The sequence below is a fragment of the Heloderma suspectum genome, chromosome 1 (assembly GCF_057233095.1).
Source record: "Heloderma suspectum isolate Gila_16-S chromosome 1, 16-S_ref, whole genome shotgun sequence".
NCBI lineage: Eukaryota > Metazoa > Chordata > Lepidosauria > Squamata > Helodermatidae > Heloderma > Heloderma suspectum.
Window position 1 is genome coordinate 57,288,427 of NC_139458.1, and position 13,602 is coordinate 57,302,028.

A 13,602-nucleotide genomic window follows, 5' to 3' on the forward strand; every position below is an offset into this window, starting at 1 on the left:
TTGTGTGATAGACGTGAATATATGTGTTGACATGCAACCAAAAATTACTTTCAGACAGCGAGCATGGTAACAGAAGGCAGTGCTGTCCAAACTAACTCAGTTTGATCAAACTGAGAAACTCGCAAGGATTGCAACACATTTTATATAGAATCTCTGCAGTTATTTCGTAATAGTATCAAGGTTTCTGAACACAGAATTGAGGTGTCTTTCATATTTTCTTATAGTTTTAAGAAGGAAATTCCAGCTGGGGTATCAAATTCTTAGCCTCAGACTTAAGGCACAATCTCACCAAAATTCAGCACTTGCATCTCATTGATTTCAGGGTGTAAGATGTGCTTATCTTTCTCCCATTGAAATAGATGGGATTTACAAGTGTTTAACTTTGACTGGATTGTAACCCAATTTCAGTGTCCTTGTACTATAACTTTCAAAGCTGAACACAACAGAAAATTCATGACTATTTTGTGAAGGTAGAAGAGAAATTTATGTTCACATTCATACTGTTGCTGGCAGCAGAGAGGCTTCTCTCATTATGATAGATGGGAAATCACCTGCATTGTTTTGATGATCCAGTCTTTCTTTCACGCTACTAGATGTAACTATGGAGGACTGTATTTTTTCATTAACCTGCTTTGCCTTGGATGCAAGTCTGTATTACTTGGACTGCATTCCTGAGAAATCTATAGAAGTAAGGCCCAGTGAAAGCAGTGGAATATACTTATGAATAATCAAGTTTAGGGTTGGGGTGGTAGTCTCTCTATGCAAGCTCTTATATTCAATATCAGTACTACAAAGAGAAGTAATTTTTGCTCAAAGTGGTCACTTTGTTTATCTGCAGAGTCCCCATTAGTCTTAAGAAATGAACAATGAAGAGTTTGCAGCTAGAATGCTGGAGCTATTGAGGCATAGCCCAGTCCACAAAGATGTGTTGTTGTACTGTCCAAAGAAAAGCTCTTGGCCACAAACCAACACAAATAAGCATGCTTAAGCCATTGAAATTAGTGGGTTTAAGTACAACTAAGGCTGCATTGCACTGTGATTAAGAAAGATAGAAACACTAACAGTAGAGTTTGTGAAAATATGTTTAAGCTAAACGTTTCCGCTTCTGCCTCCATTAGTAGCTGTGCTGTACACACACACACACACACACACTCTCCCTCTCTCCCTCACCCCCTTGAAAACTTTGATAAGACCTTTCTATACGTAAGGACACATGTCCCCTGTACATCATGCTTTTGAATATCTTTACTTGATTACTTGCAGTTGCTTAGGTCAGGATACAGGATCTAGTTAGACATAATGCAGGAGATCCATGAGTAGTGTCTTCTGCATTTCTTTAAGTGTTAATAGCTGTAGTCTTAACACACACACACACACACACACACACCCCACACCCACACACATAGACTGCATTGCACATAATGACAATTGTAATGATGGGTCAGGAATAAGCGAATGCACTACCTCGTGCATACTTGCCCTTTCAATCAACAACCTAGATAGTGTTGTTACATAGAAAATGGGTCACACACCCCAGTTCCTGTATGTTTTGCCTTGAAGGGCAAATAGCAGCTGTGGGGGGTTTAATAAAAAAGATGGCATGCAGGGGAAAATGTTACCACCCCCATCCACCCTTCCACCCTGTGCAGTGGAATCAATCCAACCTCACATCCACAATTGCCATTAACACTACTTAAAAAACAGCAGCAGAGAGACGTCCTAATTGTGGATTTTCTCCATAATGTCTAGCTTGGTCCTTACATATTTGAATCTTGAGACTGATAAAACCATATATGACAGACTGGCCTACTTCAAACTAGGAGGCATTTTGAAATATTTGCAGTACTCACTAGGTGTGAATAAGATATGTTACATCTCCTGTGTCTTCTCCAGTTACCTTAAGCATGTGCAGATTGATTTCCAGAAGCAAGCTGCTTGTGTTAATCTAACCAGATTTCACAGTAGATCTAAAATTTACTCACAAATTGGTCATTTTTTGTCCTGAGACTTAAACAATTTTCTCCCAGACATTGTCTTACATGGTCTGTCTTCCAAAGCTGTTTTTTTTATATAGCATTCTGTCTGATAAAAGGCTTTTATTTTTTCCTGTTCGTTACTTTATCTTTCCTATTTAATTCTGTCCTTTCCTTAGTATAATAGCTCCTATTTAGCTTTAACGTCAGTTCTCTCCCATCTGTTCTGTGCACACGCATGCAATCTTTATGTCTTGCTGTGCTGTTAGACGACACAGCAGGCTTTCTTGTGACCAAAAGCAGATGTTAAATTGATTGGATAATATTTTTAAATAAAGACATTGGGAGGATGTGGAAGAAAGAACATAATTTTTGTTGTATAATTTCTTTTGTTACAACTCCATTTTCATTCCAGGTATTGGAACTCATCTGTACCCGTGAGTCAGGTGCTGTGTTTGAAGCTGGGGGGTTGAACTGTGTGTTGACATTTATTCGTGATAGTGGGCACCTGGTTCATAAAGATACTTTACATTCAGCTATGGCTGTAGTATCCAGACTCTGTGGAAAAATGGAACCTCAGGATTCCTCTTTAGAGATCTGTGTTGAATCCCTCTCAAGTCTGTTAAAGCATGAAGATCATCAGGTAAATAATTCAGAATCACTGTAGCGTATATATTACTGTATTTGACAGAATTATATGTATCTTGACACATCAGTAACAATATTACAAAGGATTAATATAGCATCTTATTTCAAATTGCCAGTGTTAAGCTAGTGTAAGTGAATGGTTACACAGTTATTAGGATTATTTTTTAAGCACAAGAATCATGAAATTGACTCTAATATGACTTGCTTTGTTTATTTTTGATATGAAAGAAGTATTAACATAGTTTTCTCTGGTGAAATATTGAGGGGATGGATTTGTCTAAAATTCTGTATTCTTGTGTAGCTGTCCTAAATGGTTGCATAGATGCTTTTCTTTGAAATGGTTGCCTAGCAGGTGTTGGGCTGGGTATTTCCTCTTAAGTATATTTGTTTCCCTCAGGTTTCAGACGGTGCACTGCGGTGTTTTGCTTCCCTAGCTGATCGATTTACACGTCGTGGAGTTGACCCAGCACCTCTAGCTAAACATGGACTAACTGAGGAGCTCTTATCTCGTATGGCTGCAGCAGGTGGCACAGCTTCAGGACCATCTTCAGCATGCAAGCCTGGACGGAGCAGCACAGGGGCACCATCTGCAACTGCAGACTCTAAACTGAGTAATCAGGTGTCAACTATTGTAAGCCTGTTATCAACACTCTGCAGAGGCTCTCCAGTAGTAACACATGTAAGAATCTATTTGAATATTGTTAAATATTAATATTTAACATTAACCTGTACTTTTTGGCATGTATTGTATGGCTACCTTCTCTTATTTTTCTGTCTTCTAAGTAATAGTAATAATATTTTTAATTGGTGCTATAACCTTCCTGTAAGGTGCTATAAACTGTCCTATAATTTCATTTTTTAAATCCTTAAAATATTAACTATTTGTTAAAATTCAGTTTTTTCATATGGAAATATAATCCATTTTCCATTGGACATGTAAGAATTTCCTTGAATATTGTTAAATCCTAATCTTTAACATTAACTTGTATTTTGTGGCACATTTTACATTTCCATATTCTATCTTCTAAATAATAATAGAATTTAAAAAGAATGTCTTTGGTGCTTATAACCCAACCTGTAATTTCACATTTTAAAATCCTTAGTATATTAGGTATTACAATTACATTTGCCATGTACTTATATTTGTTCAAATTCAGCTTTTTCATATGGAGATGTAATCCCTTTCTCATTGGATTTTCTAAAGTCCTGTATATTTTTATTGTTCAGACTTTTAATTATTTCCAGGATCTCCTAAGATCTGAGCTTCCAGATTCTATAGAAAGTGCATTGCAGGGTGATGAAAGATGTGTACTTGATACCATGCGTTTGGTAGATCTTCTTTTGGTGCTACTGTTTGAAGGACGGAAAGCCTTACCAAAGTCTAGTGCTGGATCAACAGGCAGAATCCCAGGACTTCGTAGACTGGATAGTACTGGGGAGCGTTCCCATCGACAGCTGATAGATTGCATCCGCAGCAAAGATACTGATGCCCTAATAGACGCTATTGACACAGGAGGTAGGCAGAAGATCATTTGATATAGTAATTTTTAGTTGGTGTCTTTGTCACTCCAATGTCACACTAGTGGATATCCACTAGAGCAGTGGGACTTATTTGTCTCCCCCCCCCCCCTGCCCGCACTCCTTGCCACCCAAAAATCTGCTGCAGAGGGTTCCTGTTTCTGCTGAAGGAGGCAGTTCCATCAGAGGAATGACAACATTGGTTTCGACCTTTAACATTTGTTTCTCTGTATTGTCCCTAAACCATTTGACAGTCAAGGCTCGGTATAGAATAGCCTTATGTCTTGGTTGAAAAGGACATTTAGAGGCTTATTTGATCTACATGGTGGAATGCTGAGACTTAATTTTTGTTTTTATTATATCAGTTGTAGTAATTGCATTGCAAATTCAAAATAGCATTTTTTTTCTTTCCAGCTTTTGAAGTAAACTTTATGGATGATGTAGGACAAACTCTCTTAAATTGGGCCTCAGCTTTTGGAACTCAGGAAATGGTAAGCAAGGGAAAGAATAATAGATTAATTTTTCTGCATAAAGGAAAATATACAAATAACAGTAACCTGTTCCTCTTCTATAAACAGGTTGAATTCCTCTGTGAACGAGGCGCAGATGTTAATAGAGGTCAAAGATCATCGTCCTTACATTATGCAGCGTGTTTTGGAAGACCTCAAGTAGCAAAGGTGATTTTTTTATATTAATAGTTCTATATTTTGTTTTTCTATAATACAAAAATACCTACAAATTGCCCTAGCTGCTGTCATCTTGGTCAGCCAAAGTAAGTAGTCTTTTTTATAAATGCCCTGCCCCACTCTAACGAACAAGGTTTAGTGAGAAAGAAGGAGCTTGAAGGTGACTTCTTAATACTATTAATGAAGAGATAGATTTGAATTTGGCAAGAGTGGTACCAAATGTTCTGCAATGTACAAATAATAAGATAATAAAATCTATAACTTGTATTCAGTTCATAGAAGGTAGTTGTAATGCTAAATTATGTGGGCAAAGGCAGTATGTTACCATGTGTAAACAGTTTTGTAACATTTATATATGCATCTCACAAAGCCAGTTTCCTGTGAAATGTGAACCAGCAAATTGTGGTTTGTGCAATTCCCTTTAAAGCAGGATTGATCCTGGTTTGGAGCAATCACTCAAACCACAGTTGTTTTGGACATCACAGCAAACAATGATTTTATTCAAACAAGAAGTAAGGAATTATGCCTTGTCAGAGAAGAAGAGAGGAATATGTATGAGCAGAGTTCACTCATATTCCAAATCATGGTTTAGGGGATTGTCTGAATGCTGCTGGTGTTTGTAGTCCAGAAATGCACAGGAAACGCATAGACGTTTGTCCACCCACTTCTCAAACATCCATATATTAAGGTGCATAGTAGATGTATTAGCGTGTTTTAGCATGCGAGGTCAAAGAAACCTGAACTATACCATTGTTGTAGTGAATAGCTTTTTGATTAAAGTACTATTGGTAATAAAAACATTTTTTTAGACTCTCCTGCGACATGGTGCCAATCCAGATTTGAGAGATGAAGATGGAAAGACTCCTTTAGATAAGGCTCGTGAAAGAGGGCACAGTGAAGTAGTAGCTATTCTTCAATCTCCAGGTTAGTGTAAGAAGTTGCCAGTCTGTTTCCTTAAGAATAAAGCAATGATTGAAGTTAAATATAAGAATGTAGAATTGGATCTCTGTGTTAGGATAGCAAATTTTTAAAAATCATTACTAAAATGTTTAATAGTTTGTTTTGCAGTGTGGTCATTTTTTCTTCTTGAAATAGAATTTCTTCCACAGGTTCCCTGCTGTTGCCTTGGCTATTTCAAAACAAACTGAAATAGTGTAAGGCAGGGATGGGCAATATACAGCCTTCACCAATCCCCTTTGCAGCCCTTACCTCCCCCTGTTGTCCCCCTCCCCAATTAAAAAAAAAAAACTTGCAGGGAAAATAGCATCCGTAGTAGCTATGGAGCGCCCGAATAGCCAGATTTAGTTTGTTTGCAGCTAGACTTGATAATGCCCACTCCCACCTCTTTCGGAAGTTGCAAATGCAGATATCTAAAGTGATGTAAGCAGGCAACTGGCAAACTGAAATCTTTTTCTGAAGCAAGAAGATTAAAAAAAATGTGATGGCTACCTTTTAAAGATAATTTTTCTGTCATGTTACCTGTTTCATTGAGTGCATGAAGTGGCCCAATAAAGTGGTAGCTGTATGTGCCTGTAAATTTAATATGTAGAGAACAAATGTTGGTTAAAAAATAAGAGATATACAAAATTAAGAAATTTTAAATTCTTGTTCAAGGAAAACCACGGGGCTTATTTTATTTATTTAAAACATTTCTATATTGTCCTTCTGTTCAAAGCTTCAGTGGTGGTTTACAATAACCAATAAAATACTATAAGGGAGCAATCCTATCAAGATTGACGGTCACCTCCAACCCCATGGGCGACCACCTATCCAGTGCAGGGCGGAAGGAGTGGTGAGGAGTGAATCTCCTCCTTGCGTCCCCAGCCCTGCTTTCGCAGCTAGGCAGCCAATTTTGGCTGTCCAGCCGTGGGACCTCGGCATGTGGGAAGCGGAAGCCAGATGACACATAGGATGTCTCGTACTGGATTTCCAACTGCCCCGCCCCCGGGAATGCCCTGTTTTTGCCGCTCCACACTGCTCTTACGAGCGTGGAGCGCAGGGCCAATATGCGCTGCCTATGAGGTGGTGTGGGAGGGTGTGGGGGTCAGTTCTCTGGGAACTGACCTATCCTATGGCCAGCTAGCCACTGACTAGTGGCCATTGGATTGCGCCCTAAAGTAGTGAAAAAGGCAGTATTCAGAACAATCACAGTAGAGGTTTTTTTAATCGGAGGTTAAAAGCCTGGGGAAATTAAAAAGGGATTTGCCTGGTGTCTAAAAGTCTTTAGCAGGTGATCCTTCCCAGAGACAAAGTTCCATTCATGAGGCACCGCAACCATGTGGTCCCTTCTTCCCCCTAGCCACTCAACTCACTTCAGATGTCAGGGGCACGTGGAGGAGTGTCTCTGAGGTAGATCTTAGTGGCATACATAGGTTGATGTGGTAAAAGATGTTCCCTCAATTATCCAGGTCCCAAACTGTGTAATCTTTAAAGGCAGGGACCAACACTTTGAATTGTCAAGTACCTTGCCTGTATGTGAACTCTGCAGTTGAGTTCAGTGGCAGTAGTATTTCAACAAGAAGAAAAGTACTAAAAGTACTCATCATACTACTATTTATGGTTGTGAGAAATTTTCTGAAAAATACCAATACATAGATTCATCCCAGGGACCATACTATTTGTCAGATTCCCCCTCCTGAGGCTGTCGAAGTCGGGCTGTTCCCCCCTCCCCCTTGTAGCTGCTGTGGAAAGCACTGTGGTTGCACTTATGAGTTCAGAAAAGTGATCTCAGATCACCTCAGAGGTTTAAAAAAAGCGGGGGCGTTGTCCAGTGGGCAGGGAGAAGAGAGGAGAGGCCAGGCTCCTACAAGCCTCTCCGTCCCCATCCACAACAAGGTAGGTCAGCTAGATGGGCTCAGAGGCCCATCTAGCTAAAATGTTTATTTTTAAAGAGAAACGGGAGGTGAAATTGCCTCCATCCTCCTCTTGCCCTGCCTGTTCCTTGCTGGCAGGCCATAGGATAGACAGAGGCCTTGGATATCTGAAACTGATAAAGAATCCTCATTTTTGAGGTAAATGCAAATATTTTGTATTTTGTCTGAAAGATAATCTCAGGAGTTTTAAAAGAAAAACTTTAATAGAAATTTCTTGAAACCAACTGTAGGAGACTGGATGTGTCCAGTTAACAAAGGAGATGAAAAGAAAAAGAAAGACGCAAACAAAGATGAAGAAGAATCAAATGAGCCCAAAGGTGATCCAGAAATGGCACCGATATACTTGAAAAGACTGTTGCCTGTGTTTGCGCAAACGTTTCAACAAACTATGCTGCCTTCAATAAGGTAAAAAGGGGAAGTAAGTCTGTGTATGGAGCTGTGTTTGCTATAGCTTCTAAGGGGAGTATTCTGGATTGCCACCACTGATTGTTACTCCTAAAAGTATCAGAATAAAGTATATGAGGGATGAGAGAAGAACTGGTACTGGGGAGGAGAAGCCAAATACAAAACAAAGCCCAAGCTGAATGGTTTTTCTAAGCAATAACATGGAAAAATAGCACTGTTAAGCATGCCTGATGACTTACCAGGTATGCATTGGATTCTTAAGGAGTATTTATATTTGCAGTACTCCTTTCCTCAAAATAAACTTTTAACTCTATTTGAGAGTATAACATTACCGACTGAGATACCTCATTCCCAATTACGGAGTCACTCCCTAGAGATGTTAAACATGCAAAGGTGGGGCAGGAAACAGGAATGGAACTCTTTCTTACCCTGCAGCAAGTATGGCTCCTCTTGCCCTGGCATTGCTGCATTACATTCTTCCAACATACATGCATGGCTGACACACACTGCTGGTGGTGCAGAGGTGGCAGTGGAAGAATGGAATGCTGCAGTGATCTAGCTCTGAGTGGCTTTTCATTTGGCCATAGCCAAAACCTGATTCCAGATGGTAGTAATAGAAAAGGAGAAAACGAGGTTGAAATTCAAAGCATTAGCCAATGTGTAATGTTCAAAGTGTATTTTTTTGTTTTAATTTTTTAAAAATACAATTTTTCTCTCTTTAAAAGGAAAGCGAGCCTTGCTCTCATCAGAAAAATGATTCATTTTTGTTCTGAAGCTCTTCTAAAAGAAGTTTGTGATTCTGATGCTGGGCATAATTTGCCTACAGTACTGGTAGAGATCACTGCTACTGTTCTAGATCAAGAGGTAATTGTTTGCTCTTTGTATTTTTCATTTCCCCCCCCCTAATTTTGCATCAGTTTAGTATATTATATAAAAGTGATGGAGAATTGAAACTGGTTGTCTGGGAGCACAATAGAATTTCAGTCACTGGAAGTCTTAAGAAAAACGAGACATGCCTCTGAATAAAGTAATTGTGGATTTCATCCCTGATGCAAGAAGTTTAATTGAGGGTCATGCTGAACATACGTCATTCAGGTATACTCATTGTAGCTGGGATTGACTGTGGCTCCCTGTTCGTACAGTAGTTGGAAAAACCAAGTTTGTTGCTGTATAATATATGAAACAGCCCTAAGTTTCTTGGTTCAGGATGAGTCCTGTGTGCCAAGACTTTTCTGGCTCTCAAGGTGGCAGGACAACCAATGTCACCTGCGTAGTAGGCAACTTTTCAAAAACTAGACTAATGCTTTCTTATAATATGGCAGGGAGTTTTTGACTCTCAGTTGTAGGTGGTAGGCATCAATTCTTGTGATAAATCTAATAGTAAATTAAATATACAGTGAATTGCTGTGAATCTCCTTTATTTTTATTTTTGTGTTACTTTTTCAGGATGATGATGATGGCCACTTATTAGCCTTACAGATCATCAGAGATTTGGTTGATAAAGGGGGTGACCTCTTCTTAGATCAGCTTGCTAGGCTTGGCGTCATAAGTAAAGTGTCGACTTTGGCAGGACCATCTTCTGATGATGAGAACGAAGAGGAATCTAAACCAGAGAAAGTAAGGACACATTATTTCAGTGTTTATGAACCCATCTGCTGTATGTGAAGTCTTGAGTTAATGAATATTCATGAAAAGTACAGTAGGTTCTAGTACTGGTCCCAGTGTATGAAATCCAACATTATATGAGTAGCTATCTGCTCATGCAGTAGGAGTTTCACCTCTTATCCACCCCTGCAGCCTCATGCATCCCCCCAAATCTGCTTCAGAGGGTCCCCCAACCCTCCCCATTTTGCTGGCAGGATGGCTTAATTGGATACCACTCAGTATGCTAAACCACTGAACCACTTTCTTGTCTTAGTAATGCAGTCTACTACTGACTTGAAAGGTTGAAGCTAATTCCTTGAGTCAGTTCTACAGTTTGTCAGGGAAGCTATTTATTTTCGTGTAGATTACGTTCTAGGCTTACAAGTCAAGAGGCAAATAACATGACCAGCAAGTCCTGTTTCTGAGATTTTCTGGTTTCTGAGTTCATTTATTAAAGGAAATCAATACTTCTCTAGATTTAGTGTACACTGTGAACCAGTTCAGTGAATCTGCCATTTTAAGCCACATTTTACTGCCATATGCCATATTCAAAATTGTGTGATCATGCTACTGGTGTGCTTTCTTCCCAAGCTTGTGTGTGTTTGGGCTTATTGAAATCCTGAGCAATCCCTTACACATTCAGTTATGTGTGGGTTGTAAAGCTGTTGTTGACATGATCAATATTGCTTGCTTTTGTCCATCTGCTTGGATGAAAGCAGATGAAAGAAGGAGCTGGGTTATGTATGTCTGTAGCATTTAAGATGCCAGCGCTTCGATATGTTGAATGTAGTCATTTTAAATGTCCCTTAATTCCTGTTTTAAAATTTGGTATACTCCCTGCTGAAATTCTGAGAGCAAATGCAAGAATGCAGCCTATGGATATTCTCACTGTGTTTTACTTTCCATGATCAATCAAATAAGGAATTCCATATACAAGTAGTTTAAATGATCTTGGTTAACAGGAAGATGAGCCTCAAGAGGATGCCAAAGAATTGCAGCAGAGTAAACCATATCACTGGAGAGACTGGTCAATCATTAGAGGGAGAGACTGCTTGTATATTTGGAGTGATGCTGCAGCTTTGGAACTTTCTAATGGTAGCAATGGATGGTTCAGATTTATCTTGGATGGAAAGCTAGCTACAATGTATTCCAGTGGCAGTCCTGAAGGAGGATCTGACAGTTCAGGTACAGTCTTGTTCTTGATTAATAATTTTAAAGAGATCATAATATTACATTTTATATATTTGATATTGAGATGTTCTATTTTACAGGAATTGCCCCACTAAATAGTAAAGGATGTAAACAGGTGGAAGGTGGTCAGTTAATTGTGATGCTTTTGTCAATTAGCATGTGACAGTAACTTCTTAGTAACTGTGTTCAGTGAACATCTGAGCTTCATGTTGTCTTCATTCTTTCTATGCATACTAATTTTAGTCAAACAGTCCTTAAAGGCAATGTGTAGTGATAATAAACTGCATTCCAGGTAAAGCAAGTTGGAATGATGTTGTGGTTTGCATCTAGCTAGCAGAATGAAGTTGCATGTGTGTGAAAAATGGTGCAGAGTTTCTCATCAGAACTGAGAAACACTGGCAGATACTTGAACTAGAAAAGTTTCACACTGTACTTTACTAAGCTATCTGTAGTCCTTAAACATAGTGTATATTGCTTGCTGCCTCTTTTTCAGTATTTTTATCTTTTCATCGATGCAACAACTAATACTTAAATAATAGTAAATAGAGCAAGTGTGTAATGAACTGTAGAATTGCTGTATCCTGTTGAACAGTGACTACAACTGATTTTATGATTCAAATTCTCAGGAAATTACTGTTTCCAATGGTGTGAGGCTATCGGCCGATTATAAGGCTTAATTCTGAAAGTTTTTCTATTAACATTTCTTAAATTGTTATTCATTTTTAGAAATTATTTTGATTTCTAATGATAATTATCAGTTTATTTACAGGCTATGACCTGATTTGCACATAATGACAACTGGTTAATATGGGTTGTTGTTGAATCGTGGGTTGTTATGTTCAAATCCTTCAGTTTTCATAGGAAGAAAACCTATGGTTAGTTGTTGGGTAGTGAACTCTGGGTTGTTCATGGTTTACAACCCATAGTTTCATTTCATTGTCTGAGAGGGCACTTCTAGGTTCACATTAAATGCCAAAGCCAGGAATTCTTGTCTTTGCTGTTACCTTTGGGGCGGGGGCGGGGACACACACACTGATGATTAATCACAACTGTACTATAATAATTGGTTTTTCCTTTTTTTTTCTGTGGGAAGCTCCTGTGAAGGAGCAGGGAAGTATCTAAAGGGAATAGAAGATTGGCAGACTGTATCAGTCTTCCTCTATGTGGTAGTGGAAGGGAGAAAATTAAGAGCACATAGAGGGAAGCGGCCTACTGAAACCCTTAACAGATCATAGCAAATATCCTGGAGGGATGGGTTTTTTTTAACCCAATACCATGGGTTAAAAAAATGGCAACACCCCTCGCCTTGTGCTATATGGGGACATTTCAGGAGGAAGGAAAAGAGAAAGGAAACCCTTTCCCCCCTTTAGAACTGTCACCTCTTTTCAATTAACTCAGATTTTGGACAGGGTTATTAAATTTGGCCTTATTGAAATTTGTCTTTTTTAATACTTTAACTGTTTTAACTTGTTTTATTCTTTTTTTCTTGCTGTTCACTGCTCCAGAATCTTTTGATGTGGAGTGATATATAAATATTTTAAATAAAAATAAATAAATAAATGATTAGTTGAATAACAGTATGTTCAGTTTTTAATATTTCAGAGTGAGATAAACATTTTCAGGTGATTCCTTGTATAATCCCATTATATTAAATTTGCTAATTAACCAGTTATATGAAATTGATCCAGTCAGTCGTCTTTGACTAGAGTGAGCAGGGACTTAAGTTGCTCTATAGGCTACACAGGAGCAGGAGGGAAGATATATATTGGGGAATTGGATTGGCCTACCAATATGTGCTGATTCATACATGATGGCAGCCTCCATGTGATCATCTCTAGAGCATGTGAGGCTGCTGTCAGGCTTTCAACTGGTCTGCTTTATTTATTGATTTGTGCCCCACCTTTTTACCAAGAAAATGACACTCAAGGCAGCTTACAATCATAAGAACTAAAAACATTTTAAAAACAAATTTGTTAAAATAATAATAGAACAAACACATTAAACACAATGATAACAGCAGCAATAAAAACAGCAGCCAACTCAACAGACCAGCTTACATGCCAAAGGCCTGCTTGAATAAAAATTACTTTACCTGTTGATGAAAGGAGAGCTGACAGGGTGCCAACCTCCCTCAGCAGGAAGTTCCACAACCTGGGAGCAACCACCAAGAAGCTGCCCTCTCGCATCACTACCCAGCATGCCTTTGAAGGTGGTGCTACTGAAAGAAGGGCCTCTCCCAAACATCTTAAAACTTAGGCAGGTTCATATGGTAGAAAGTGGTCTTTCGCCTAGTCTCAAGCCGGGTTCTAGTCCCCACTCGGCCATGGAAGCTCACTGGGTGACTTTGGGCCAGTCACACACTCTCAGCCCAACCCACCTCACAGGGTTGTTGTTGTGAGGATAAAATGGAGAGGAGGAGGAGGATAATGTAAGCCGCCTTGGGTTCCTTGCAAGGGGAAAAAGGTGGGGTATAAATGTAATAAATAAATAAAATAATAAGCCATATAGGTCTTGCATGGGGGTGCTGTTGGTGAAAATTTGTGATGGAAGTACATGGCTTCACATTTCTGCATAGTGTAGCTGTGTACATGTGTCACCCATATAGAAGCACTATTTCAAACAAACAGGACTTCCATGTAAGTCCAGCTGGTTCCTGAGGTGATG

General features: G+C 39.0%; 1 protein-coding gene across 10 annotated transcripts in view; it reads left to right on the plus strand.

Moving 5' to 3' along the window:
• HECTD1 (HECT domain E3 ubiquitin protein ligase 1) overlaps positions 1-13,602 on the plus strand; it is an 83,269-nt gene that overhangs the window by 13,301 nt on the left and 56,366 nt on the right. For 7 of the 10 annotated variants that reach the window (XM_084844018.1, XM_084844009.1, XM_084844027.1 and 4 more), the window contains exons 4-13: positions 2,389-2,616; positions 3,019-3,300; positions 3,849-4,137; positions 4,554-4,630; positions 4,718-4,816; positions 5,635-5,749; positions 7,929-8,103; positions 8,829-8,967; positions 9,550-9,720; positions 10,710-10,932. In XM_084844018.1, coding sequence (XP_084700144.1) covers positions 2,389-2,616; positions 3,019-3,300; positions 3,849-4,137; positions 4,554-4,630; positions 4,718-4,816; positions 5,635-5,749; positions 7,929-8,103; positions 8,829-8,967; positions 9,550-9,720; positions 10,710-10,932 — 1,798 coding nt within the window. The remainder of the gene's footprint in view (positions 1-2,388; positions 2,617-3,018; positions 3,301-3,848; positions 4,138-4,553; positions 4,631-4,717; positions 4,817-5,634; positions 5,750-7,928; positions 8,104-8,828; positions 8,968-9,549; positions 9,721-10,709; positions 10,933-13,602) is intronic. The other 3 variants (XM_084844041.1, XM_084844033.1, XM_084844068.1) reach the window with 1 other exon arrangement.